Source organism: Notechis scutatus, chromosome 8, assembly GCF_049901735.1.
Source record: "Notechis scutatus isolate UNSWTSFEM ecotype Mainland chromosome 8, rNotScu1.2, whole genome shotgun sequence".
In the NCBI taxonomy this organism is placed as follows: domain Eukaryota; kingdom Metazoa; phylum Chordata; class Lepidosauria; order Squamata; family Elapidae; genus Notechis; species Notechis scutatus.
The window spans coordinates 14,550,992-14,574,057 of NC_142016.1; the positions used below are offsets into that span (position 1 = coordinate 14,550,992).

Below are 23,066 nucleotides of genomic sequence, written 5' to 3' on the forward strand. Positions count from 1 at the left end.
TCTTTGCTGTAACATGGAACACGTGTTTGAAATTTTATCTTAATTTCACTGGTATGAAGTACAGATATTCCTCCACTTACAGCCATTTGTTTTGTGATTATACAAAGAGACAAAGGCACTGAATAACAGAATAACAGAGTTGGAAGGGACCTTGTAGGTTTTCTAGTCTAACCCCTGTTCAAGCAGGGGACCCTATACAATTTCAGACAAATGGCTGTCCAGTCTCTTTTTAAAAGCCTCCAATGATGGAACACCCATAACTTCTGAAGGCAAGTCATTCCACTGGATTGTTCTCACTGTCAGAAAATTTCTCCTTATTTCCAGACTGAATCTCTCTCCTTGTTCAGTTTCCATTCATTATTCCTTGCCTGGCCTTCAGGTATCTTGAAAAATAGCTTGCTCCCCTCCTCTCTGTGGCAGCCCTTCAAATATTGGAAGACTGCTACCATGTCTCCCCTGGTCCTTCTCTTCACCAGACTAGACATGCCCAGTTCCTGCAACCGTTCATTGTATGTTTTAGTCTCCAGTCCCCTTATCATCCTGGTTGGTCTTCTCTGTTTCCAACTGGAAACTCTGTTTCCAACTGTGCTCATAAGTCAGGGAATAGCTGTAGACATAGGCTATCCGGCTTAGACAGATCTGGATTCAAGGCCTGCTTAGCTTTATCCTCGTTTTAGCCATGTCATGCTTTCTTAGTATAAGTGGCTTTTAAAGTGAACTTGTGTTGAGGTAATTTCCCATTAGGAGAATGAGTGCACACAGGGAGACGTAGTGAGAGTAATGTTGAGGAATAACACACAACCAGCACACAGACACACTGTATAGTAAAATGTAGGTTTTTACTTCCAGTAAACGGTTAAGCAAAGTCCAACAAGCAGTCCAAGTCATACACGGTTATAGCAGTCAGTTTTCAGTCCAGGGATAATCCAAATAACAAAGTCCAGTATCATAAACAGTTCAGTAATCAGACTCACATTAATCCAAGAATAACAACGATCAGCTACAGTCAATAAGGAAATGCAGGAACAGCAACACTCTCAACAACAGGACTACACAACCCAGGTTTCTGGCTCCATCTTATGGACGTTTTAGGAACCACATCCAATTACAATTTTAGCATTCCCTTAAAGAGACAGTATTAAAATGTCTATCCTGGTTTATATATTTCCAACCCAACTGTTAGATGACTTACATTCCTAATAACTTGTAGTGAAGCAAGAAAAAAAGAAAGTGTTACTTTGCATTTCTGAGTAGACCAAGCTAAAATAAAAGCCATATTTTTGATTATAGCCAGGCACAAGGAACATATACATGATAAACTCAGCTGTATAAACCACCATTAGCAAGTGGGCATGTAGCATCTTTGCAACATCATAACCAGGTGAGCTTCAATAGCACCATTGCAGATGCCATCTTGACTTTTTTTGACCATACCTTGTACGCACCTCTGGTCTTCTGCAACAATCTGGGAGAATCTGTATCTGAATTCTTGGCAATAATGATGGGGGGTGGGGAGGGGTTGTAGGAATGTATATCATTGGTCTAAAGCTTTGACCGCAAAAGATTTCAGGGGCAATGTTGGATTGGTTGGTTGCTGCTGATGCTGACAATTTGAGTGGAGATAGTCTAAAGCAGGGGTGTCAAACTCGATTTCATTGAAGGTCACATCAGGGTTGTGTTTGACCTCCAGGGGCCAGGTGGGCATGGCCAGGGTGGGTGTGCCTAGCTTGATGTCACTCATGTTGGGGACAGCTGTGGTGGCCCTTGCGCTCTGCCAGCAAAAATGGCCGCCTGAGCTCCGTTTTTGGCTGCGACGGCCTCCTGCAACCCTTTGCCCGCGAAAACAGAGCTTTCTTGAGCCCTGTTTTCACTGGCAGAGGCACTGCAGGCCAGTCCGTTGCTGTTTCCAGGGCAGTCCCGCAGGCCAGATCTAAGCACCCTGTGGGCCAGATCCAGCCTTGAGTTTGACACCCCTGGTCTAAAGCATGCTGGCTGGGGAATTCTGGGAGTTGAAGTCCATACCCCTTAAAGTGACTGAGGTTGAGAAACCTTGCTCTAGATCCAGGGTCTTCAAACTTGGCAAGTTTAAAACTTGTGGACTTCAACTCCCAGAATTCCTGAGGACTGGAGGAGGAAATCTGGGAGTTGAAGACCCCAAGTCTTACAACTGTCAAGTTTGAAGACCCGCCTGCTCTAAATAAACACATATCCTAATTCTTATTCATTATATTTTTATTCTGCCTTTCCTTTCCAAGCAATTAACCTAACACTCCTTATGTCCCCCAGAACAATTCCGTGGGGTGGATTCGGCTGAGAGAGAGGGACTGGCCCAATGTCACCCAGCCAGCTTTCATCTCTATGGCCAGGGGTGGGCTGCTATTGGTTCTGCCCGGTTCTAGAGAACCGGTAGCTCTGAAGAGTAGCAGACACTGAACCGGTTCTGTGTTTGCTGCTGTTTAGCCCACTCACCCGGCTGGGCTCTTATCTGTCCTTTATTTCCTGCTTTTTCAACCTCAGCTGCTTTGCGCGGCACAGCTGAGGTTGAAAAAGCAGGAAAAAAGAGGCTTTTCAAATGCTGCGCATCTGTGTACAGCGCTTTTCAACTGTCTAGGCGGCACAGGTTAAGGTTTTTTTTACACGCGCGCAGCAAAACATAATTACCGAACCGGTAGTAACACCGGTTGAATCCCACCCCTGTCTATGGCGGAACTGGAACTCAGAGTCTCCTGGTTTCTAGTCCAGCACCTTCCCCATTCCACCCAGCTGGTTCCCTTGACTCTTTAGTGACCACATGATCCCTTTCATGTCGTTTCCTTGGCAACAGCACAGAAGTGGTTTGTGCACTGTCACCTCTGGGACGGTGCCACCCTCCCATTTCCCAATCTCACTTGCAACCTCGTGTCTTTGTGATCTCCCATCCAAATAAGGACCAGACCTGACCCTGCTTAGCTTGAGCTCAGTCCAGACCAACCAAATACTGACACCAGGCTAAAAATGTGGCATACTTATTTATTTATTTATTTATTTGATTTGCCAATTGTTTACAAGATAATAAGTATAAATGTATACATAGTTGTGAATACATGAAATGGGTACATATAAGAAAAATAAAAGAATAAGAGAAACAATAGGACAGGGACGGTAGGCACGTTGGTGCGCTTATGCACGCCCCCTAATTGGAGAATGGAGGCACCTCCAGCTGTCTGCGCCTCAGTATTAGTTATGCCTCTGTGAATAGATACATACATAAATTGATCTTTTTTGAAGGTGATCTTTTTTGAAAGGACCGCAGTTTAGATCAGGGGTCTTCCAACTTGACAAGTTTAAGATTTGTGGGCTTCCACTCCCAAAATTCCCCCCTCCAGTAATTCTGGGAGTGGAAGTCCACAAGTCTTAAACTTGCCAAGTTTGAAGGCCCTCAGTTTAGTTTCGATCAATCTGTTCCAGGCTCAGAAGGTGGCAGTCAGGTTACTTCAATTGAGAGGGACCACATGGGTTGCAGAGAGATAAATAGTCCCAGCCTCTTTTCTTTCACTGTCCTTGGCATCTCCGTTGAAAGAAGCTTCATGTCTTTTCTGGCAGGAAATCCATTAAAGGTTTAAATAAAAGCAGCTTTGGACGGAGTTGGTTCCCCTTACCCTTAGCTTTAACACAAACAGGTGCGTCTCCTGCCAAAGAGCGAGACGGGACACCTTATTATAACCTGCACGGTGTTCAATACTTTTCAGGGGCGCGTGGAGTCAAGTCAGGATGGCGTCCGTCCCCCCCGTGCGATCCACGCACAGCTAAATCCAGGTGTGTGATCCCCTCACGGCAGAGGCTGCCATCTCGACTCCCCCCCCCCTCCAGCTGTCGACCTTTGCTTTTGCTCGCTCCTCCAACTTTCGCCTCCCGACAACGCCAAAAACCACAGTTGCGGCCCAGCGAGTCGAGGCCAACAATAGGCGTCCGAATTTCCCGGCGTCGAGTCTGCTGGGCTCAGCCAAGCGCGCGCCTTTTTAAACGCTACTTTAACCGGCTGGTGGGAACCGCAAAGCCTAGCTCGCTTCTCCGCTTCCCGCCTTCCGCCAGCAGGAGGCAGCCTTGCCTTTCCAAACCGGGCCGCTTTCTCCCGCTCCGAGCAACCGCTTCTCTTTCCCCCCTCACACCCCCTCCCCAGCTCCCCGTTTCGCTTTCCCTTCGCTGGAAGAAGCCCTGACGTCACTTCGCTGGCTCGCCTTCGTTCGTGCTTTTTTTTCTTCTTTTTTTCTCCCCCTTCTTCCCTCTCTCTCCCTCCTTCTCTGCCGAAGCTTTTCGGTTCCAGTCAGGCTTTCGCCGTTTTCGGCTGCGTGGGAATCCATGGTTTGTCCGGGGAACTTTCCGCCGCGTCTCTGAGGCAAGAAAAGGCAGCTCTCGCCCAGCCGCGGCCAGAAGAAGAGCGACGAAGAGACGAGGACGAAGCTTGCGGGGGCAAAGGATAACTTTTGGGGGACGGGAGGTGGGAGGGGGGCTGGCTGGTCCTGATGCAAGATGCCGGGCACCCGCGCTTTGATCTTCCTGCTCACCTTCCAGCTCTGCTCCCTGGAGACCGAGACGCCGACAGGTCAGTCAGTTCCCGGAGCGACTCGCTCAGTTTGCCCGGCTCCCGGGTCGGTGGTTCCGTTTCGAGTGTGTGTATGGGGGGGTTGTCTCTCTTCTATCCCTTTCTCGGCAAACTCCCCCTCCCCACCGGCCGCGCTCGGGGACTCCGGCTTGGCGGTTGCGTGTTTGTTTTGGTGTCCCGTCCCCGGGCTTCTTTTTCTCCCCCTTCCTCCCACAACTTGTTTATCCCGCGCCTCGCCTCGCCTCTTCTGCCCCGCGAACTTCGAAGGTTTACGCAGGAACCGAGCCAGAAGCGGGAAGAAACGGAGTTGGAGAAACTGGCCGTGTTTATGTGTTGGAAATGCCCCGGGTTGCTTTCCTTGAAGCGCTGGTGTGCGCCGGCTGGGGCGCGGGGGGGGGGGCAGCTTTGCTGTAGAAAAACAACAGTTGGGAAAGTCCTTTCTCTCTTTTTCTCGCTCTCTTCCTTTCTCTTTCTCTCCCTCTTTGTCTCTCCCTCCCCCTTTCTTTCCCTTTCTCTCTCCTTTCTCTCTCTCCTCTTTCTTTCTTCCCTTTCTCTCTCTCTCTCCTTCTCTCTCTCTTCCCCCTCTTCTCTCTCCCTCCCCCCTTTCTCTCCCTCTCTTTCTCTTCCCCCTCTTCTCTCTCTCCCTCTCCCTCCCTCTCCCTCCTTTCCCCCTTTTTCTCCACCCTTTCTCTCTCCCTCCCTCCCTCCTTCCTCCCTTTCTCTCCCTCTTTCTCTTCCCCTTTCTCTCCCTCCTCTCCCTCTCTCCCTCCCCTCCTTCCCCTCTCTCTCCCCCTTTCTCTCCCCCCTCTCCCTCCCTCCCCCCTCTCTCCCCTCTCCCTCCTTCCCCCTTTTCTCCCCCTTTCTCTCTCCCTCCCTCCCTCTTTCACTTCCCCCTTTCTCCCTCCCTCTCTCTCCCCTTCCTCTCTCTCTCTCTGCTTTCTCTCTCCCCTCCTTCCCCCTCTCTTTATTTCTCTCTTGCGCAAGAGGCATAAACCCTGAGTATACCTGCCTAGCTAGCGTACAGAGAATCTCCTGCCCAGTCTCCCTCCCTTTCCCCCCTCCCTTGGCTCCTGGGGATCACGCGAGAGTGTTTCACGAGGCTCCCGGATCCCTTGCTGAGAAACAAGGCGGTCTGCGAATGGACCCTTTCCTGCCCTCTCCCCACCTCAGGAATGCCAGTTAGTGGCTCTTCTACGCCTTTAGGAAGGTCTCCTGATGGGGTCTTAAAGAGACTTACTCCCGAAGTAAGCGGGGAGGGAGGGATCATAGCCCCTAAAAATACTTGCCCAAGCCAAGCCAAACGAGCCAAGCTGCTTGCATTTGGACTTTGTTCCTGGCTTGCATTTGGACTTTGTTCCTGGATACGTTTACACCCTCCCTTCCTTCCTCTTTTCCTTAGTTAACCTGGAACTAAAGGGCCTTAGAGATTTACTATAGTGCCTGGAGTGGGGGCAGGGAGGGAAGAGGTAGGTGGGAGCTTCCACCTTTCTTTCCTACTCTACAGTCACTCCCAAAGCTTTCCTGGGCTGATTCTTTCCTTCACTGATTCTCCTTCACCATTACTTCCTTATGAATCTCAGAAGAATAGAATGGAATGGAATAGAATAGAATAAAATTCAGAATAGAATTCAGAATAGAATTCAGAACAGAACAGAACAGAATTCTTTATTGGCCAAGTGTGATTGGGCACACAAGGAATTTGTGTTCGGTGCATATGCTCTCAGTGTACATGAAGAAAAAACAAAATACATTCATCAAGAATCATAAGATGCAACACTTAGTGATAGTCGTAGGTTACTAATAAGCAATCGAATCATACTAAGGAACAAATAAAACAATATAAATTGTAAAGATACAAGCAACACGGTTATAGTCATAAGTGGGAAGAGGTAGGCAATAGGCAGGATGAGAAAAAGAACAGTAATACAGTCTTAGTAAATAATTTGACAGTGTTGTGGGAATTAGTTGATTAGCAGAGTGATCACATGGGGGGGAGAGCTGTCCTTGTGCCTAGTTGTTCTGGTGTGCAGTGCCGAAGCATTGACTTAAGTGCTGTGGGTGGCACGTTCTTGTGTTACTGACCGCACTTTGTGTTTAGGCTGGAGGGAAAGTGAGTGGGAAATGCAAGACCAGGACCCATGGTGAGCTTCTGTGGTGAAGTCCCACTTTCCCTGGGGGAGTCTTTGAAGTCTCCCCAAAGAAGACCAGAGTCTTTGCTAGACCCACTTTACCTAACCACATGACATTCGGCTCCGTCATAGGAAACAGGGAGTTGATCTGTCTCCAAAACAGATTGATTTATGTCTGTTTCCAGTGTACATTTTTCCTGCCTGGAATAAATGGTTTCCTTTCTTTAAATCCCTTTTTAGTTTTTTTTTTTTTTTTTTTTGCCAACAAGCGGCAGAAAAAGACAAAAAAAAGGAGGCGCTTTTGTCTCCGGCTGTCAATAAAGGTAACATGCTTAAGGCAGATGAGTTCTATTAAAGAACTGGGGGCTTGATCTACCCGATTTCTATCCAAAATGTAGATGGTTTGAAACCAAATTCTTACGGAGCAAAGGTTTATGGGTCTGAAGCCTGCTCTTATTTTTTTTTTCTTTCTCTCTCTCCACCGCTCAAATACTACAATTTAAAAAAAAAGTTTTACTCCAGCTGGGGCATTTGGCCAAAGTTGACTGACATTTCTGTGGTACACCAGCGGATGCATACATTAAAAAAAAAAATATTTGGTTAGTTTGCAACGACCCCTTTGTGGTTTTCCCTGGGAGAGAATCCCCTTAAAGCAAAATCGCTTGATTGCTATGTTTTGGAAGCATTGTTGTTCCCTTTCTTTATTCTGGTCTGCTTTCACTTTTAGTGGTTTGCCCAACCAACAAATCAAGGCAGAGGATAAAATGCCAGACATATAATTTTGTGCAAAAAGGACTCTTTTTATTTGCAGATGCCACGTGAGATTTAAGGGGAATGTTTGTCAAAGGCTTTTAATGGGAGCCCTTCTCCTTCTGATACTGGGGCAGAGCAAATAAATTGAGTAGCCTTGGAAAGCGCTGATAAAATACTATTATATTCCCCTCCCCTCTCCCCTGATTTTTCCCAGGGAGGCTTCTGAGTGAAAGAGGGCTGATGTTGCTGATGTTTAGGTGGGATTCAGTTCAGTGAACATTTAATGGTCCTCTTCAGCTTCTCTTGCCTTGCCTTGCTAGCTGATAGTGGAAGCTGAGCAGACGCAACCAAGCGGTCAGTTCCATTGGTGCCTCGGTGCCCCTTTTCTGTTTAGAATAAGAAAAGTGCTTACCGCAAGAAGTGGGAGCGTCATGTCTGCAGGCCAACCAAAGTTCTCGAGCTGGGTTGCGAGAGATCCTGCTCCCTTGAATGCCTATACGGGCTATATGTTCATCCTTGCCAGCAGCCAGATGGTCTTCAAAATGATTCAAGCAACTACAGGTACAACCGTAATTTCAGCTCCAAATTTATGTCGTTAAGTGAGACATTTGTTGAAGTGAGTTTTGCCCCATTTTAATGACCTTTCTGGCCACCGTTGTTAATTGAATCACTGCCATTGTTAAGATAGTAACATGGTTGTTAAGTGAATCTGGCTTTCCCACTGACTTGGCTTGTCAGAAGGGGATCACAGGACCCCGGGACGCAGAGACCGTCATAAATAGGAGTCAGTGGAACAAGCATCTGAATTTTGATAATCCCCATTATGAGACCATGGGGGGATGCTGCAACGGTTGTAAGTATAAAATTGGTCATAAGTCCATGATTTTCAGTGCTGTTGTAACTTTGAACGGTTAGTAAATGAACTGTTGTAAGTCGAGGACTCTCTGGTAGCCCTCATAGAGAGCTGTGGCTCCCTGTTCAATGCATTAAAAAAGTTCAAACATCCTTAAAGATCCATCTCATCCTGGGAACCCTTTTTTGAACTATTACCGTCTGGCAGACAGTACAGGATAATAAAAACAAGGACAAATAGGCTGAAAAACAGCTTCTATCCCAGGGCAGTAGTTCTTTTGAATTCTGCTATATAGTGCAGTGTTGGTGTGATGTTGAGGGTTTCAATGTGTGGAGGCTGAAGGATGTGTGTTTGTGTTTATTTCCATGGTCATGATGTGCACTGAAGATGGTGTTTGATTTCGTTGTAGAGGTGCAATGACAATAAAGTAAACTAAACTAAATCCACAATTCTCGTGATGGAGTGAAATGGTACCATTGACATTATGGCTTCTTTGTGGGACAAAGAGGAAGGCCTTTTGTCATGAGAGTACATAATAAGATGATTGTCTTTTACCCCATTAATACTGAAGAGTCTTATTAAAGAGAAAGACTAGCTTGGAAAGGGTGGGGTACAAGGGAACCCACACATATTCTTGCTGGGAATGGTCTGCTTTCCATGTTGGTGTTGGCCAAGTGTGATTGGGCACACAAGGAATTTGTCTTTGGTGCATATGTTCTCAGTGTACATGAAGGAAAAAAAATACATTCATCAAGAATCATAAGATGCAACACTTAGTGATAGTCCTAGGATAATAAATAAGCAATCAAAATTATACTAGGAAACTAAATAAAACCATATAAATCGTAAAGATACAAGCAATACAGTTATAGTCATAAGTAGGAAGAGATAGGTACTAGGAAGGATGAGAGGAATAATAGTAATACAGTCTTAGTAAATAAGTGGACAATGTTGTGGGAATTAGTTGTTTAGCAGAGTGATGGCCTTCGGGAAAAAATTGTCCTTGTGTCTAGTTGTTCTGGTGTTCATATAGCGTCGTTTTGCAGTGCCATATAGCGTCATTTTGAGGGAAGAAGTTCTTCTGTACCTGGCAACTCTGCTTCCATCTTGCATTTCTTAACTGAAACATTATGCCATGCTACAGATAATCAATTTCTTCGGTTTGCCGTTGATTAACAGCTACTGAGATTTTAGCTGTCTTTGATTGCTGCTTTCCTTTGTGAAAACACCTTTCCTAGGTGGGATGGACGCATTCCTAGTGGTAGTTGTTGCAAGATTTTCTCGGTGATGTTTCTTGACCTATGTGCTTTTCCTTGACCTGACATGACCTTTAAACAAATAGGTGCTCAGAAAACTTAAGACTTCAGGAATATTACAGATGTAAAGTTGCCTATTGAGTCAGTCATTAATGTGATTTGTTTGATATTGATTTGTTTGTAAACTGTGGTTTATGGATTAATGATGCGCCCAGATTATTTTGACTCAGCTATTTTGCCCAGATTGGCCAGATTATTTTGACTCAGCAAGTCACAAGTAAAGCAGGTGTTATTATTAATGAAGGTGCAATTCGGCTAACATTGGTGGTTTGTGTAGATTGGGTTTGGATTTATGTATTAATCCAACCGATGGAAACAAACAGGGTTTACAGGATAAATAAATCCCATTATCTTTCAAGCCTATTGGTTCATGTCTATGGCAGTCGTTTTGATGTTCATCAGATATTTGGGATTTCAACTCATATTTCCATCTTCACCCGCCACTGGGCGCTCTAACCATCAATGTGTTTCTGATTTGTAAACCAGCTCAGAATTGTTGACTTTGTCTGACAATGGTGCTGCAAAGGATTCAGGATTGTGTGTCTTTCATAAGTCTATCTTGCGTTCAGAATTGTATCTTCTCAAGTCTATCTTGGGATGCAGAAAATTGAAGTATACACTTGTTGCAAGCAATACATTGTCTAGATGTAGAGTACTGCCCTTCTCAAACAGGGATAGGAAACAATGGTGAGAACCGCTCCCTTTCCAAAAATGTCTGTGCAACATGTTCAAAACATATGATGAAGCTAATGATTGTTATTTTGAATGTCCTTCTTGCTCTTCTGCTTCCTGGCTGTCTGGAGTAAACAGATGGAGCTCTGTGGAAAAACCTCCTTCCTCTTCTTTTGTGATTTAGAATAAAATGAACCACCTTCTGTCACTAATGTGCTGCAAACGTCTTCTGGATTACAACTAGTCCTAGCAAGTTTGAAGTCCACAAGACAGAGGGATGTTTTCCCTCCTGTAGATGGATTTTTATATCATAAATATTTTTTCTAGGGGTGACTTTGTAGCCCTTCTTGATTTTCATGCCTCGCCGTTCTGCACCTGTTGTTGGATAGTTGGTCATCATTAAGGGTGAGGGATGATCCATCCGAGGTGAGGAATGTTTCAGAAAGAGGCAGTGTGATCATGTCACAAATAGGGCATTGGAATTGTCACGTCAGATGGATTCTTTCCAATGGAGATTAGTCACAATGGAATTCTTTATCGGCCTCATTGTGTTAATTTGCAGCTCTGTTTGTCCAATAAACTTTGTAAACCCAATGCTTAAATGGCAGGAGAATTAATGCTAGCTTTACCACCGCCCCCATTTGAAGTTCTACACAAACTGTGCCATCCACACGTTCATATACTGCATCTGCTTGTGAAATCTGCATCCAACTTCTATGTATATGAACCCTGCAGTGTTCCTTGTCTTTAGCTGGTCAGGGTGGCTGGAAGATGCGATCTTCCTCCCCTTTCTGTTCTGTTTCTATAGAACATCGTAGAAAACACACGATGTGGTAATCCTCGACTTACGACAGTTCATTCAGTGATCGTTCGAAGTTACAATGGCACTGACAGAAGGGACTTATGACTGTTTTTCACACTTAACAACCATTACACCCCTCCACGGTCACATGATCAAAACTCAGATGTTTGATTCATATTTATGAGGGTTGCAGTGTCCTGGGGTTGTGTGATTTTTTTCCCCCTTTGAGACCTTCTGACAAGCAAAGTCGACGGAGAAGCAGATTCATTTAACAACCGTTACTAACTTACTAACTTAATGGCTGCTGTGATTCACTTAACGGCTGTGGCAAGGAAGGTGTTAAATTGGGGCAAAATGCACTTCACAAATGTCTTGCTTAGCAGAAATGTTGATCTCCATTGTGGTCGTGATTTGAGGACTACCTTCTACCCTAAGGGTATTAGGAAGAGAGAGGAAAGCGTCTAACAGTGCCAACAAGGACTGATGATGACAGGAGGTTGACTGGAATTGTGATAAGGGGCAAACAACCCTGTGGAAGTTGAAAGAGACTATTCTGAAACTGTCTGTAGTGGTCAAGGCTAGCCCCAAGATATCATAAAAGGTCCATATGGCAGCTAGGATGCTATTGATTTTACCTGTTGCACCTAAAAAAAAAAAAGCTGGAGCTTTGATCACAATATTGTGCTTCTCATCTTGGCTTTTTTGACCACAACTTCTGACAACTTGGATGGTGGCTTCATTGGATGAGGAGAAGGAACACAATTGTAGCTCAGGAATTTAGGATGGAACCCCCCCCCCCCCAAATTGGTCTTTTTCAGCTGAGCTTTCCATAAGAAGTTGCAATTATGTGATGTCCCTGCCATCTGTACAACGTGATTGAGTCCTAATGAAAATGAAGCATATATTTTTAGAACCCACCCCAAAGGGTTTCTAAGTATATTAATTCTTATTTCAGTTTTTCTTTCAGCTAAGCTCATCAATAGCAAACTCACAATCTGGAAGTCCCATAGGTGCTTTTTTCAAGAGGCAACTGGACTTTCTGGGTTTTTCTTTGAAGACGTTTCGCTTCTCATCTAAGAAGCTTTGCCAGCTCTTGGATGAGAAGCGAAACGTCTTCAAAGAAAAACCAGAAAGTCCAGTTGCCTCTTGAAAAAGCACCTTTGGGACAACCAGGACCGGGATGACTGAGGATCTCCATAGACATTCACAATCTGGAATTGACTCCTCCAAAACCATACAAGCCCCCTTCCCCCCTGGGTTTCTCCATGTCAATCAGAGAACATCGTCATAGGAATCTCTTCCCTACTGGGATCAAGAATATAAGTTTCAGTAAGTAGGTCTGGATTGTGCTTTGGTTTAGCCTCCAGAAGGTAACTCTGAACATGAGTGGAGCACCTGTCTGCTCCTCCTTACAACAGCTGCATCTTATCCTGGAACGACAAACTCCAAACTCTCTCTTCGGAATCAAATGTCCAGTCCTATGAACAAATGTGACGGCCTGGTATTGCACTCATGTGATTGCTTGCATTTTTAAAAAGAAACTCTAGGCTTGGACTCCAGCCATTCCACACAGCTCTTGCATAGCAGTGTGCAAAGCATCGGTGTGACAGCAGCTTGAAACAGCTATGTGTTACGTTCTTGTATGCTTCCACAGACCAAGCAAAAAATGAAATCCTTTTTTTTTTTTCATCCATTACCAGGAGGAAGCAACAAAGAAACCAGCCAACGTCAAAATGCTCCAAGAGCTGACGGATATGCTAAAGTAAACAACCCACTATTTCTGCTCCAAGAGCTGGCATCGCTAGCCAGAATTTATTTAGCTAATATAATAAATGGAGATCGGAAAGCTCATTTCAATCTGGATTCAGGACTTGGAGGAAGCGTGAACTGGAAATGGTGAGGCTGGCTATAGCGACTCATTTTCCAGTTGTCCATGATTCTGAAACTTCCCTGGGGATCTAGAAATCCATTTTTTTCCAGCCAACCCCTACCCAGTTTCTTTGGTAATAAAAACACAAATTCATTAACACTGTTCTTGGCAAAAGAAAGGCTTATTGCCCCTTGGCTGGTAATAAAACATCGTTACTTTTTTTTATGGATGTGCATATTTATTTTGCGTCCTGAAAGTGTATGCAGAGAAGGAAGGAAGATGGGAAAGGTTCTTGTAGATCAAATTTCCAGTGAAAAAGTGGGAAGGAAGTGGCTATATTTAATTCAGAGAAAGGTAATCTAAGAGGTGGTAAGGCAGCCTTGTAAATATCTGAGGACAACATTCATAAAGAGGATGGAACAAGATTGTTGCTTTGAAGTATGCTTTGAAGTATGCTTTGCAACTATTAATTTAGTGGCCATTTGAACTTATAACGGCATTGAAAAAAAGTGACTCACAATCAGTCCTTACACTTTAGAAACTTACATCCCTATGGTCACGTGATCAAAATTTGATCACATGTTTTGTGGAGTTTTTTGTGATTAGAAAAAAAAAAATAAGAAAAAGTAAGCTTTTTCTTTTCTTTGTAACCATAGAGTAAGATTTTGTAACTTTGTACACATACTTAATATTTACTTCTTTCTATTTCATTTTTGTTCTCTTTCTCCACTTGTTTTCCTTTTCTCCTTTTCTAGTTTGTGTTACTTTTTATGTTTTTTGTGAAATGTTTAATAATACGCATGTAAAAATAAATAAATCGTTTTACAAACATGACTTTAGCTCACCGATATTATGTGACATTAATACTAGTGACTGCCATGTTCATCCAGTCTGCAAAAGTTCATTATCTGCTGATATTTTTACAGTAGTACAAATATTTACAGGAGAACCTCCATATTTGCAAAGAGGTGCATGTATCTGTTTGTGTGTATGTATGTGTGAGTCTGCGTGCATACACACCCAATGTCTTGCTCTGTGAATAATATTTCTAAGCTCGTCAAGAATCAAACACATCTCGTTTCCCACATCAACATTTATGTTCTAAAATGGAAGATACTGTAGTACATTTAGAAGTTCTTAGTTTTAGTAACTTTCAGGAGGTTGGAACGACAGTTTCTTTCATCTTTTTAGCAAGTGGCTGGGAATGATGGGAACGGCCTTCTCCTCTGTTTGAAGGAAAATAAATTGGAAAGGCTACAAACAACCCAAGCTGAGACGGCTGGGATGTTATGTTGAGAGAAATTTCAAGATGCTGGTCTCCCGCCAGGAGGTGAGTGACCTTACTGGGGAGATAGAAGAGAAGAAAAGAAACAGGGCAATGATTGTAGCTTAGCATGTTCTGTTATCCCAGGGCAGGAAGCGTGGATGCCAAAGGCGGCAGTTGCTTTGAATATGGTTCTGGTCAGGAACCCTCTCCAGATGTACCGGATGGTGGAGATTTTAATTAGGAAGTCCGCTGCGATTTCATTCATGCATTAATGATAGTCGTGGCCCTAGTTCAACCACTATTCCTTCTTTATGTTGGCTGGAGTCCTTTTCAAGATGTGCTTATCCAATGAGCGGAGGTGATGAAACATGTTATTTATTCATTTATTAAATTTATATGCCGCCCTATCTCACTCTGCCAAATAACTCTTGGCAATTTACAATTAAAATGATAAATATGTACATATTAACAGTAAGCACAAAACAAAAGGCAAAAGGCAAGAATGGTTCTTCCCTATTAGTGCAAAAGCACTTCCAAATAAGAGTTGTGATGGCGAACCTATAGCAGAGGTCACATGCAGAGCCCTCTCGGTGGGCATGCGTGCCATCGCCAGCTGCTCTTTTGGTTTCTGGCACTCTAGTATGCGCAAAGACCTGCATGCTGGCCAGCTGGTCTTTGGTTTCCGGCGCTCTGGTGCATGCATTCTGGTTTGGGCACTCGGTGCCGAAAAAGTTCACCATCACTGAAATAGAGCATCCCCTCCCCATTAGGGCTCTGAGCCAATCAGCATTTTAACAATTTTCCAAAGGTCAAACCGGTAGGAGCAGACCTCACCTCCAGCAGCAAGGTGTTCCAAAGCAGAAAAGGCTCTACTCGTAGCTGGAATTCCTTGATGGATAGGGTTGGCAGCCTGCCCCTTCTGCCAGGGCAAGTGGGCAAGTCACTCCCATTGGGTGATACGGTTCTCCAGGTAACCTAGTTCCATGCCGTGAAAGGCTTTATTGATAAATTGTTAATCAGTGAAGCTCATGCAACAGTCTGATTTTGATTTCCTTCTGATTTTTCCCTTGATGTTCTTCTAAGTTCTCCAACCCTTCTCCAGATTGGGAGCTTGCAAAACACAGCTGGATCCTTCCCTTTTAAAAATCTCTCCTGGGGAACACTTTCCTACTCTTGATTGGTTGCCGGAGATTGAATTTCCTACTCTCGGTTGCTCTCTGTCCAGGGTCTAGATTGGCAGATTGATTAATTTCATACCTGAACTTCTTGGAATGTTTTCTCCCCTTCTCTGCATCATGTATGAAATTGTTTATAGAATTCTGTGAATTATATAAAGTGCAGTGGTTGTATAACACTGAAAACTTGCAGATATTTATTGCCTTTACCTTCTAATAGTGAACTTCTCAGAGATATCTGGATGGCTTTCATTGGTTTCATGGACTACTAGATCAAAGATGGGAACTTGTACCCTACCAGGTATGGCTGATGTTCAATACTGAAAGATGCTGATGGTTGGTTACATTATAGGACAGTTACACCTGAAAAACTATAGTATCCTCATCCCTACTATAGAGATAAATGGAACCCTTAGCTTTATCTGGAATGAATATTCTTACATCGGAATGATCCTTGTAGAGCTATTGACCAAGCATATATTGCTTATTTAATATACAGGGGACAGGTCTTTGTCCCTACCATCGAGACCCTGGGAGTAGCACTTGATATGTTTGACTTTGCTGATCAGAAATTTATTAATACATTATGTAAAATTGAGGATCAAAGTTGTCACTCAATAAGCCAACTCTGCAAGAAGCCAAGGGAAGAAACCATGCTGCAGTGATTATATGGGGGCTTCTATTCCTTCTTAAAGTTCCTGCTGGATCAACGTAATATAGTCTGGTACCCTATGATTAATTCTGCTCCTCTGAGATTCCTGTTGACTCCCAGCGCCTCTGATTGCTGTGATCTCTGAAATATCATATGAGTGCTTTCTCCTTTAAAGGCTTCCTTGGAATTGAGGTTGGGGATGAGATGAATTGGCTTGGCTTCCACCCTGTGGACGCCGTGCTACAATTATTGCCCTTTGTATCATCATCAAGGCAATGGAGTGTAAAGGATGGTAGGAAGCGAGAAGAAGAAAAAGCGGGTTCTGTTGTTACAATAAATTAAAGACCTTAATGACATCAGCTAAAACATCTTTCTGGCTTGTGTTTGACCACAAGATGTTAACGGATGTGAATGGATTTGCTGTGTTCCTTTTGAGCAGGAGCTGTATTGGAAAATGTGCTGCAAGATCGAAGAAAGTATATGGAAGCCAATCAAACAACGATCAGTACTTTTAAATGCAAAGAGATTGAAGAAGTCGCCTATTTTGAGCCAAGTCTTGTTTGGATACCCTCTGAACACTGTTTAAGAACACAAGGACACTAAACCTTTGGTTGGGTTTGTACATTGTGGGGATTCTGACAGCTCAATCTTGTGATTTTCTGAAGACGTGAGTGAAAAGAGTGGAACTATTTTTTCTGGCTTGTTTTTTTTTAAACATTTTAGGGATATATTAAGGAGTGAGGGTAGGGCGGAAGGCAAACCACATACTTCAACCTCTTATTCTTCTTCTAATCAATGAAACTGCCCCAAACCATGCTTTTGAGTTTGGATACCCAAATGAATAAAATTTGTGCCGTTATTCTCATTCCCCCCCTTCATCCAACTCCATATGGTCTTTGGTTCCCCCCATAGCCATTAAATGTACTTATTGATTATAAAAAAATTGCTGACTTTTTTGTTTTTAAGACTTAAATTGGAAAAGCTGAAAGACCCAAGATCCAACCTTATCTAGAGCCTGTGTCTCAAAACTGAAGCATTGCAACCCAATTTGATTTTTTTGAAATACACAAAAATAGAAGAAGGGGTAGGGAGGCCAACTCAAGTAAACTTAGTCAACTTGTAAAGTAGGACGGAGGAATGAATGCTTCTTGCATTTATTTATGGATCAATTTTCTATACTGTGCGTCTTAATGAAATGATCTTGGTTTGGTTTGTTACTTTCTCCCTTGCAAGGATGTTGCTCTGTAATCTGCATTGAACCTGGGCCAACATCTGCACTAGCATTGGTAGCAAGCAAATTAAAGCGTGGGTTGGAGGCTCCCTCTGTAGAAGGCTCAACCTTAAGTCTTTTCTGGGCCATTAAAGCATGACTAATCCGCATTGATTGGGGATCTGGCCATGTTTTCCCCTTGACTGCTTTTTAGCTGGTGGCAGGAAGGTCCGTTACAAACTATTGTTTTTGCCTTATGGGTTGTGCAGCACTGGGATTTCATAATGGACAGGATGTAGCATGTGAACAAAAGACCACTCCTAATCGGAAAGAGAGGTCCCTGCTTTACAAAGCCATGGCTGATTTATGGTTTGGGGAGGGATTACCTAGATGGATGGCTGAGCCTTGCCTTACTCTCTCAGTCAAGAGTTCCAAGTACCATGACATCTTGTGCCATAATAGACATCTCACCGTTGAAGGCTTGATTGAGACTCTCGATAGCATACATAGGATACAACGGTTGGCCCTTGTGTTAAATTGGAGTTCAGAGCTGCATTACAGTGGGTGAAACTGAATCCGTAATCACATGCAGAGAAATGTAATGGTAAGGAATTGAATAGTTTGTTGAAACACACCACTTATTCACCACGGGGACAATAGAGAAATAATGAGGCTGAATAAATGCCTAAGAAAGAACATGGGAAAGAAAAGTCTAATGTGTCTAAAAGGGGTAACACTAGGATAATAAAGATGATAATGAGCCATGGGGATAATAAAACAAAGAAATGAATGAGAAATAAACGGGATCAGAAGCGATTCCTATATTCTAAGTTCAAAAAGTGAGTTTCTAAACGAAAAGAGTCTAGCGCTCTACAAAAGAAGAAATTAGAAGTTGGTCCTGAACTTATGATCACAACGGGGACGAGGATTTTCCTTGCTAAGAAGATGGTTATTGAGTTGCACTTGATTTTACGGCCTTTTGGCCACTGTTGTTAAGTGAATCGTGTGGTTGTTGGTGAATCTGGGCTTTCCCCGTTGACTGTGCTTGTCTAAAGCTGATCATGTCACCCTGGGACACTGCAACCCTTGTAAATAGATGATAGTTGCTAAGCGCCCAAATTTTGATCATGTGACCTTGGGGCTGCTGCAGTGGCCGTAAATGCGAGGACTGGTTGTAAGTCATTTCTTTTCAATGCCATAACTTTGAATGGCTCGTAAACAAATGGCTGTAAGGACTATCTGTGCGCAGTAAAAGGACAGAAATAATAAAACCATCACGATAACAAAACAGCTGAGGGATGAATGCTAAGAGTGAGCTAAAACAAGTTTTTACTTTGTATATGAAACTTCTTATAGGGCAGCCTTTTAATACTCCTCCTTTCTGGGAGCCTGGAGGAAAAAAAAAATCCTAGAAAAAAATGGAAGAGAAAAAAAATGTGTCATTTGGAACGCTCTTGAAAGAAAATTATTATGTTCTTCAGGGGGAAAGAAATGTTTTTTCTTTCCCAATGTTTCAGTTTCCCCTGCTTCAAGCCCAGGCAACTTTTCAAAGTTTAAAGACCAAATTAAATTCACATTAATATCATACAGCTCTTACGTTTTTCCTCTTTTTCCTCCTTTAATAAAATAATAATAATAAAAACTGTTCAAAGATTCATGCTACCTTCTAGTGTTCTGAGTTTGAAAGTAATTGAAGTACTGGCTGGGGAATTCTGAGAATTGAAATCCACACATCTTAAAAGTTGTCAAGGTTGAGAAACGCTGCCTTGGGGAAACGGAAGCAATAAAATCCACAATGATTGTACCTTCTAGATCAGCAAGAGGTGTAGTGGCAGAATCTGGGGGGCGGGGTTAAAAGAGGGATCAGCCTAGAATCCCTACATAGCCGCAAGCAGACTAAATCCAATCCCCTCTTGAATTCCGTGACCCTCCAAGCAGATGCTAACCATTAATTGAAAATATTCATGTCCCTAGGCTCTTTAGTGATAAATTTATTTAATTGGATCATCCCATGTGGACCTTCCCATGTGGACCATGTGGTCTTTACCTCCTGACAGGATGTTGAGATAAAACATTTAGAACTATAGTTTATTGTTATGAAAATTCCTCACCCTTTTCCTGGATTTATCTGTCTTTGCTTAAGAAGGAAGTACCATTGTTTCCAGCTGTATTATTATGGCTTCCTTAAGGAAAACATTCATCAAACCCAAAATATATTTTCCCCCTGAATCAATGCACAATGTCTTCCCACCGGTCCATTTCGGGCACCACTTGAGGAATTAACCCTACATTCCCAGCAATTTTATGCCCTCCAAAATCACTTCCTTACAGTTCTGCACCTAAACATAGCAGAGCTACTGAAATTCCACAGAGAGATTCACAGTCCAAAAATTAATCTGGTAATATATGGAATGAAAACACACCACATGCAAGTAGAACTTGCCCAAGGGAATAAATTGTTTTATAGAGAGAGGATTTCCATTCTTGGTTTACAGAGAGGTCAAGGTCTCTATTCTCTGAACTTTTAGAAGACTTTCAGGAATGATGTGCTATCCTAATGCAATTTTTCTTTGATTATGGTGGCCATGATTCTTTGGGATAACTGAAACTTCTAGCTAAGAAGACTGGGGGAGCCAATCATAAAATGTAGGGGATCCCTGGTGGTCATCTAGACCAAGGGTCTTCAAACTTGGCAAGTTTAAGACTTGTGGACTTCAACTCCCAGAATTCCTGAGTTAACATGACTGGAGGAGGAATTCTGGGAATTAAAGTCCACAGGTCTGAAAGCTGTGAAGTTTGAAGACCCTTGATCTATTCAGGACCAGCTATCTTCCTGATGCAGGAAATCCACCATTGGAACATTCCCAACAGTTGACTATCCAGCTTCTATGGAACATCTAAGACAGGGATGTCAAACTTGATTTCATTGAGGACTGCATCAGGGTTGTGTTTGACTTTGGTGGGCCCTGGGGGCCATGGCCAGGGTGGGCGTGGCCAGCATGATGTCACTTGTTTCGGGGGCCATCTGTAGTGGCCCAAGTGCTCTGCCAGTGAAAACAGGCCCCCGAGCTCTGTTTTCGGCTGCAATGGCCTCCTGCAACCCTCTGCCAGTGAAAATGGAGTTCAGGTGGCAGAGGCACCACAGGCTGATCCTTTGCTATTTCAAGGGTGGCCCTGCAGGCCAGATCTAAGCACTCCACAGGCTGGATCCAGCCCCCAGGCCTTGAGTTTGACACCCCTGATTTAAGAAAAATTAACACCTCGCATATGCATAGTTTCCATTACCAAATAGCTAGCAAATTCCTTCTAGCGTTTACCTAAAATCCAGTTGCCTACATTCTCAGACCACAAGATCTAATCCTATCTTGTAAAGAGCAAAGAGCCAATAATTCCCCCCCTCTTCTAATTAATGCTGTTCTAATTTGGCCCTTGACTGAAACTACCTTTAGGCTAGCAATTCCACCTGCTGTACCGCCTCCAAACTTAAAAAATAATAATAATGGAAATCACTCTGGTGTTCATTCACATATGACTGTGTAAATAAACAATTCGTTTAATGTTGAGCTGTGACATTCCATTAATCAATTTATTTAAATTGGTAGAGGTAAAAGAGAGGACCGCACATAAATTGGATACCATTAAACGGTTGTGATCGGAATACAACTATTTACTCCAAATAATACTCCGAAGATTGGAAATGGCACCTTTCAAAGGGATCAGTGCCATTTTTTCTTGTGGGAGAATCATTCCAGGAATGCTTCTTCTGAGAAAGCCTCAGTGATAAGATTAATTTAACTGATTTCTTCATAAATTTGCAGACATCTCTGGAAAGTTCTGTTCGGCTTTGCATAGGAATAAACTTTGCTACAATGGAAGTGGGGACTACTTCCTTGCAGCGATGTGTTTTGTAGCTATGTAACTTATTTGGAGGGGTATTTTGTGAAGCCACCAAAGTGCTCCTCTAAAATTGTCCTTCAAAATGCCAAGGCCACTGGGGTTCTTTTAAAGCCCCCAAGGATCTCCTTGAAGGTTCTCCTATATAAATCACCCACATTTGGTTTTTTTTTTTCTGACAATCCCAGCAGCAGAAATATTTTCTCTGCAATGAACATGTGTTTGTATGATGCAAGGTGGCGATCAAAGCATCTGCACCAAGCTTTTGAGAAGATGCAGCGTCTCGAAGCTTTGATTATATAATGACCCAGGGTGCGATACAAAATAAACACAGTCACAAAAAACAGGTGAAGCCCCTTTTATTCCTTCACTTTGCTTCCAAGCTCCAAATATCCTTGACTGGAGACAAAAAACTCCCACACAAGCAATTACAAGAAGAAGGAAATGCCATTTAAATTATAAAGAGTAAAAAACAACACAAACCAGGCAAGATAAGGGCTGGAAGAGGTCCACAGATATCAGAACACAGACTGGGAAGGACGCCAAACTCAGGAACAATAAAGTAGAGATATTTCCATGCTTTGTTTCCAGCTCTCGCTCATATGCATGTCTGTCCTCTTATCCAGTTGTCACAGCTGCAGACCATGAAGAGGATCAAGGCCCTCTCCTCCTGAGAAGACCATGCCTCTCCCTTATCCTCTCCTCCCTACGTGCCCTAGGATGGAGAGGGGATGGGCCTGGGTCCTCCTCTGACTGCTCAGCCGGGCTCTGCCCTTCCCCAGCCTCCTCCACAACCTCCGGAGCCACACTTCCACTCCCTGTCAGCCATTCCTCCTCTCTCTCAGAGTCAGTCTCCACCAGGGGCATGACAGATTATTTGGTCGAGAGGAGCGTTTTGTCATTTCACGAAGCGATCCTTCCAAACAGCTCACCTACCCTTAGCATTTGCGTCTGCAGCCCAAGACTCAGATGATTAAGTGCATTTATTGGGTTACAGACAACTGCAATTAATATTGTGTACTATTTGCGGGCTTCTGCTTTGCCACCAGCAACATAACTTAATTTGTTTGTGCAATGGATCCACCATTCCTCTTACCTCTCACCCGTAGGAGGATCCACTATTTCAGATCTAGCTGTAGCCAGTTTTATACAAAGTGCAAATGATTCTATTATGCTCTTTGGAGCACTCTTTGTGTATTAAGAAGCAACTAGGCAGAAGCAAGGGTGGGATTCTGCCGGTTCGGACTGGTTCGGACAAACCAGTAGTTCTGGCGATCAGGTGGCCCCGCCCCTGTCCAAGTTTGTCCTTTATTTCCGTGTTTTGTAGCTCTGCTGATTGGGCTGAGCGCTCACTGAAATGGTTGTTACACCAGTTGAATCCTACAGACATGATATTCTTCCGATTAAAATCGGAATTCCGATTTTTTTGGAAATCGCCCCCCCTTCCCCCCTTCTTCTCCTCCTTCCCCTCCCCTCGGAGGCCCCGAGTCAGGAGTTGCTACCGCCGGCGCGGCTCTGTGTGGCTCCAGTCCCGCGTTGCCTCAGGAAGGGAAAGACAAAAGGAAGAGCCGCGCGGGCTTTGCAACGGCAGCAGCGGCTCATGGTTTTGCCTTTCCCTTCCCGAGCAACGCGGTGCGAGCGGAGGCCGGGCGGGCAGGCGGTGCGGCGGGCGGGCGGGCGGTGCAAGGGGCGGGCGGGCGAGCGGTGCGAGCGGGGGGCGGGCGGGCGGTGCGAGTGGCGGGCGGGCAGGCGGGCGGTGTGAAAGGGAGCTGGGCATTGATTTCTTGGCGCGGGGGGGGGTCTCTTTTGGCCGGCCCCGATTTTTTTTTCAGAGGGGAATATCATGCCTGATCCTACCACTGCAGAAGGTTATGGTTGTTTTGTCACAAGT

General features: G+C 43.9%; 1 protein-coding gene across 4 annotated transcripts in view; it reads left to right on the plus strand.

Moving 5' to 3' along the window:
- Window positions 1–4,163: 4,163 nt before the first annotated feature.
- PTPRU (protein tyrosine phosphatase receptor type U) overlaps window positions 4,164–23,066 on the plus strand; it is a 397,711-nt gene continuing 378,808 nt past the window's right edge. For all 4 annotated transcript variants that reach the window (XM_087970795.1, XM_087970796.1, XM_026679426.2 and 1 more), the window contains exon 1: window positions 4,164–4,582. In XM_087970795.1, coding sequence (XP_087826921.1) covers window positions 4,510–4,582 — 73 coding nt within the window. In that variant the 5' untranslated portion in view covers window positions 4,164–4,509. The remainder of the gene's footprint in view (window positions 4,583–23,066) is intronic.